At 42.4% G+C, this 6,633-nt stretch overlaps 1 protein-coding gene across 1 annotated transcript; it reads left to right on the plus strand.

Annotated features, from left to right (window-relative positions):
• Positions 1-1,653: 1,653 nt before the first annotated feature.
• On the plus strand, positions 1,654-2,403 carry LOC106083735 (uncharacterized). Its single transcript, XM_013246956.2, has 3 exons — positions 1,654-1,758; positions 1,820-1,888; positions 1,950-2,403. The coding sequence occupies exons 1-3, from the start codon at positions 1,750-1,752 to the stop codon at positions 2,319-2,321; spliced, it is 450 nt and encodes a 149-aa protein (XP_013102410.1). The 5' UTR covers positions 1,654-1,749; the 3' UTR covers positions 2,322-2,403.
• Positions 2,404-6,633: the final 4,230 nt, after the last annotated feature.

The following is a 6,633-nucleotide window of genomic DNA, read 5'->3' on the forward strand; positions in this document are numbered from 1 at the left end:
TGCAATATGTTCCGATTTGGATCAAATACTAATAAGTACAAGTCATTGTTCAATTGTGTATAACAAAATATCATATCAAAACTCACAGTCCCAAATTTCACCAAAATCGGATAATAAAGGTGGCTTTAATGGGCCTAAGACCCTAAATCGGCGGACCGGTCTGTATGGGGGCTATATCAAGATATTGTCCGATATAGCCCATCTTTGAATTTAACCTGCTTATGAACAAAAAAAGAATCTGTACAAAATTTTCAGCTCAATATCTCTATTTTTAAAGACTGTAGCGTGATTTCAACAGACAGACGGACATGACTAGATCGTCTTAGATTTTTACGCTGATCAAGAATATGTATACTTTGTAGGGTCGGAAATGGATATTTCGAAGTATTGCAAACGGAATGACAAAATTAATATACCCCCATCCTTCGGTGATGGGTATAAAAATTGCAAATGTCTCACATGGACAGTGCTGTCCGACTCAAGTTTAAGCTCAATGATAAGGGGACTCCTTTTTATAGCCAAGGCCGAGCGGTCTCCCGCAGTACGACGCCTATTTTGGGAGAAGTTTTTACATGGCATTGTACCTCACAAATGTCGCCAGCTTTAGGAGCGGGCAACCATAGTTGGAAAAATGAAGCCAAGAATGTGCCATACAGAGCTACCCTGCAATCAGTAGCAACACGCCAGATGAAGGATAGGTATCGGGAGAAAAGGAGATATGAGAAACCCGACTGAAGAACAACAAGGCAGCAGGAGCCGACGGGTTGTCCGCTGATCTTTTTAAGACCGGAGGCGACACGTTGATAAGGCGTATAGTCAGCAACTTTATCTACCCCGGCACCGCCATAACCGAAGCGAATGACGCCAGATTAGAAATAAAGCGGATACTTGTTAAAGCAGATGAGGCAGTGCTTGGCGTGTTTGAGAGAATGATTCTTTGTAAAAGAATCATTCGAATCCAGGCATTCAGCGTCATAGGTGGACATGCTAACCTCTGCACTACGGTGGCCTCGAATTTCCCGTTTTTCAACATCTTACCAATCCACTTCGAAGGCCACCGTAGCGCAGAGGTTAGCATGTCCGTCTATGACGCTGAATGCCTGGGTTCGAATCCTGGCGAGAACATCAGAAAAAAGGTTAAACTTTGGTTACTTACTCAGAAAAAAATAACGGTGGTTTTCCCCTCCTAATGCTAGCAACATTTGTGAGGTGCTATGCCATCGCCTATCAAAAGGAGGCACCTTTTCATCAGACTGCACTCATATGTGAGAAGTTTGGCCCTTTCCTTAGTGGAACATAAAAATTGAATTTACCAATACAATTCATCAGGATTTAGAAAATCCTCATGTCCACCCGAGAGTCGTGCCAAGGGATTTCTCCTGGTTTTAAAGTGAAAAAGTCTGTCAAGACACTGCATGAACCTTTTGGAGGTATGTGTCTTTGATCGGCTAATCTCTTTCAAAGATCCCTAGATTTTTTAATGTATTTCCCATGTGTTTCTCTTGACCTCCATTTAAGAGATGAGGCATGCATTCGGGACAAACATTTTCGCACCCACCAACAAGACTCTTTGCAGAGCAGATGCCAAAGGCATTCGCGAATTATTCTTAACTATAAAAGCTAGCTGAAGTGCAGCAACTTACATCAGTTACAACTGCAACTAGACCAGGTCACAAACAAGAGAAAAGTGCTAATTTCACAATAAAAAAAACTTAAACTGAAAATTAAAAAAAAAAAACTTCTGTAATCATGAAGATGGTAAGAACTAATTTTGAGTTGCTGAGTTACTGGGTCAATAAAGTTCGAAATTTCTTTTCAGTTTACGACTGTTGCGACTTTCATTTTCTTAGCTTTAATGCATCAAACTATGGCGGGACCAGTAGAAGTGGTGAATATTTGCCAAGTAATTTGTGATTTTTCAAATTTCACTCATCGCTTTTTAATTGCAGGAAAAATCCAAATCTACCTCAGAGAACCCTGATGATATGAATACTTCTGAAACTTTTGGTTATGGTTATTACCAGCCCGGCTTTTATGCCGCTGCCCCTGCTGTCCCTTTAGCTGCTGTTGAACCTTATCATGCTGCAACTTATTCAGCAGTCGATTCATATCCTGTCGTTAGTGCTCCTTTGCCTACTAAAACTACGGTGCGCACCTTTGCTGGTAATGGCCGCTCAGCTTATGGCTATGGCAGTGATAGCGGTTATAAATATGGAAGTGGTTTTGACCGTCGTTGGGGCTATGGTTCTGGCGCTGCAGCACGTGGCACCCTTACTAATGAAGTGTACCGTCGTCACCCCGTCTATGTTGCTTGGGGTTAATTTAATTTTCATTGACTTGAATCACTGTGAAAAATTACCAATTGATACAGATACGAAAATAGTGTGGCTCTTACCTTAATAAATTCAACTTATCAGCAATTCTTTTAGCAAAAGTATATCCCATTTAATGACCACCATAAGACGTTACAAAAGACGTCTTTTTATGAGAGATTTTGAGAAAATGTTAATGAAGTGGTTTGGAAAAAAAAACATTTGCTAAATTCGTCCGGGTCTTCGAAGAGCCGGTTTGGTAAGAAGTTGAAAGCCACTTCGGTTAAAGTCGTGGGTTCAATTACCATTAGACGGTTTGATTAATCGCTACTGTGGTATTGTTATAAACTGTAAATTGGCTTGTAGTTATTGGTTGAATGTTTTGAGCCCAAAAAAGGTGAACTTATTATGTGATTTCGCTAAAAAATTTAGAAAATGAGTAGTATAAGATCCCTTGTATATCCAAAATAGTCCAGATCGATCCATATTTGGATATAACATCATAAAGGCAGAATCGCCGATTGTACCATATCTTTCTTATATATAAAACTGGACAGGGCGCGCTGCGCCTTCTTTGACTCTCTAATATCTATTTAGGGTGGGGACACTTCGCCCTGAATGTGGATATCGTGCTACTGTAGCCTATGTCCGCCATGTCGCAGAACGCCTGCGTTCGAATCCTGGCGGAACTTCGGACAAAATTTAAAGCAGTGGTTATCTCCTTTTAATGCTGGCGACATTTGCGAGCTACCAAGCATGACATGTAAAAAATTCTCCCCAAAGAGGTGTCGCATTGCGGCACACCGTACGAGCTCGGCTATAAAAAAGGTCTCTTACAGCTGATAAACTCAACTTGCTCGAAAAGTACTCATTGATGTATGAAAAGTTTGCCCCTGCTCGGTTCCTGGGAAAATGTTTACTCTACTCCCAAATGCCTTTCTTTTGAGCCCCATATTACTGTATTGGTAAATAATTCTGGTTTAGGGGGTATTTCGGGGGTGGTCACTTGGTCATCAAAGTAAATATAAGATTCGTGCTCTACTTTCAGAAAAATTTCGTAAGAGTCCCAGAATGGCACGGTCGGTAAATAAGTTGTGTTTGAATATGGAGTGGACCCCAGGGTCTTTGTCCCGAAAATGAATATAAATTTCCCGAAAATCAATTAATATCCACCCCAAATAGCTTTTATATAATAGAGGGTATTTTGGGGTGGGGCGGCTCCCCAAACACATGGCTCTATATTGGCGTGTTTGTCTATATATCCATTTGACGGGTTTTGGGCTGTCCCCGCGGCACCCTTCCCCAATAATAGAAACCATGTTTTTTTTGGTGATTGTTAGAGTGCAAACAATTTCGAACTAATCGCATTACCAATCTCCGAGATCTGGTATTTTTGAAATTAGGGTAATAAGAAGTGCATTTTAGTGGAAACATTTCGACTCAAATATGCTCCCCAAAACTCCTCTAAACAGATATATTCGAAGTCCATGTCAATATGGGACTCAAATGAAAAGTAATAGGAGTTAGATTACAAATATGGCATAAAACATTAGGTCCAAGTAATGAGAGGTCGCCTAACACCAAATGGGCATATTAGCCGACCATGGCTATATGGGACTCAAGGTATTAGGAAGTAGATTACGAATATAACATTAAAATTTGCGTTCAAGTCTAGGTAGCGCTTTTTCTTCCAGGAATAAGTCAAATTGGTTGATTGACCCATTATGGCAATATGGGACTCAAATGAAAGGTATTTGAGAGTAGAACACGAATTTGATATCCAATTTTGGAGCCAAGTGTTTGGGAGTACGCCCTAAAGGACCCCATGAACTTCAAGCAGAATTTATTTACCGATCATGCCATTATGGGGCTCATACAAAATGTATTTGAAAGTAGAGCTCGAAGCGCATATTTCCATTTAGGGCCAAATGTCTCTCTAAAACTCAAAATAAAGGTATTTGGGAGTGGAGTAAAAATTAACCCAGGAACCGAGAAGGGGCACACTTCTCACACATCCTCGAAAGCTTTCCGATTCAAGTTTAAACTCATTGATAAGGGATTTTTTTATAGCCGAATCCGAATGGCGTGACGCAGTGCGACACCTCTTTGGGGAGAATTTTTTACATGACCATGCATGGCAAATGTCGCCAGCATTAAGAGGGAATCACCCCAGCGTTCGGAACGGAGGGGTTCAACGTTATAGGCCGACATAGGCTATAGTGGCACGAATTCGAGGTTAACATGTTCGAATCTTGACGAGAACATCAGACAGATTTTTAACGGTGGTTACCCTCCTAATGCTGGTGTCATTTGTGAGTTACTGTACCATTCGTTCGGAATCGGCTATAAAAGGAGTCCCCTTATCATTGAACTTAAACTTGAATCGGACAGCACTCATTGATATATAAAAAGTTTGCACCTGTTCCTCAATGGAATGTTCATGGGGAAATTTGAATTTGCCAGTTGTTTGACTGAAAACGACTGGCAGGAAGGTCTATAGAAGCGGAGGGGTTTGGGAAACAGGAGACAACTCAGCAGTTGTTGCTGAACACTTGCCTGAGGAGCTATCGACCACATCGCTAAAGCCTGGCGAATTGCAGAAGACAGAAAATCTCCCTGCCACAATCTAGACAGAAGGGGATGGCATCGAAACGGGTCCCGGCAAGTCCTGTGTGGGTGGATCATCCAGTTGGACTGGGGTCAAGGTGTGCGCCAGCGAGGAAACACGGAACTCAAAAAATACTTCGACAGCAGCAGCTAGTGAAGCATCTAAGGAGGAATCATCGACAACCCAAGTGTCTTGTGTCCTGAGGAAGAGTGGTTCCACAGCTCTCTCACCTCGAACGAATCTTGTTAAGATGAACTCCTGGTGGAATCAGAAGACGAGGCTAACACAACAGTGGTGGTAGTTATGAAACCTGACTATGGTCCGATTTCTACAGATAAATCTCCACCATTGTAAGGCCGTTTCGTTGGCACTGGCAGGGGGATTTGACGTGGTTCTTATCCAGAAACCATGGGTGTGTGGAGGAATGGTTCGTGGACTAAGAATTCCGGTATTTAAATTACTCAAGGGCAACGGGAATGGGAGACACAGAGCCTGTATTCTTGCAAAGAGTGGTCTAAATGTTTTTCTTCTTCTGTCGCTAAGCACTGACGATTTAGTAGTAGCCAGCCTTGAATTAAACAAGTCTCATTACTGGCTGGTTTCCCCATATATGGCACACGTTTCAGAGATGCCGCCTTCAAACCTTAAGTTGCTGGTTCTGTTTTAGACTGCCTGACCATAATACGATCCTGCAGGCGGAGATCAGGGCGATCGCGGAATGCGTGAAGTTATATGGTGCCAACCCGAGGACAACGAGTGTGAACATCTTTACGGACAGTAATATTGCCATAAGGGCTATAACAACCAGGGAGGTAAGGTCATGAACAGGCTTACCGTGTAAGAAGGAGAATAACGCCTTCTCTGAGGATGGCAAAATCCGCATCGTTTGGGTACCAAATTTCGGATGGGGTACCTAGGGGGGCGCCCCTCCCCCAAATCCTACCAAATATATATATATATACACCAATCACGAGATTAGAAAACGTATCTGATATCCAATTGTCGGACCGAGTGTTTGGGGGACCACACCAACCCCCCAAAACACCCCTAAATAGGACATATTTACCGAGCATGGCATGTGGGACTCAAATGAAAGGTATTTGCGAGTAAAATACGAATCTGATATCCAAATGTAGGACAAAGTTTCTGGGGGTCCACACCTTCCCCAAAACACCCCCCACACAGGACTTATCTACTGGCCATGGCAATATGGGGCTTTAATAAAAGTATTTGAGTGTAGAATGCGAATCTGATATCCACATGTGGGACCAAGTGTTTGGGGGCCGCCCATTACCGAGAACATCCCCAAAAGAGGACGAATTTACGACCATAGCAATATGGGGCTCAAATGAAAGGTCTTTGGAAGTAAAACACGAATCAGATATCAATATTCGGGATAATGTCTATGGGGACATACCACTCCCATATCACCGCCCAAATAGGAAGTTTTTGTTGACCATTGCAATATGAGGCTCGAATAAAAGGTATTTTAGAGTAGAAAACGAATCATATATTTTCAAAGCCAAGTCACTGAGTGGCCGCCCCATCCCCTAAAACACCTCCCAAACCATGAATCTGATATCAACATTCGGAAACAACTGTCTAGAGGACGTCCCACCACCATAACAACCCCCAAAAAGAACGTATTTGCTCACAAAGATAATTTGGGTCTTCAAGACAGTGGGGCTCGATATTCATAGGGCCCATACCCCA

This window comes from Stomoxys calcitrans, chromosome 5 (assembly GCF_963082655.1).
Source record: "Stomoxys calcitrans chromosome 5, idStoCalc2.1, whole genome shotgun sequence".
Taxonomy (NCBI): domain Eukaryota; kingdom Metazoa; phylum Arthropoda; class Insecta; order Diptera; family Muscidae; genus Stomoxys; species Stomoxys calcitrans.

Excerpts from the sequence above, each read along its gene's own strand:
- LOC106083735 (XM_013246956.2), top strand. Across the intron at positions 1,889-1,949 it reads TGGCGGGACCAGTAGAAGTG|GAAAAATCCAAATCTACCTC; the intron begins GTGAATATTTGC and ends TTTTAATTGCAG.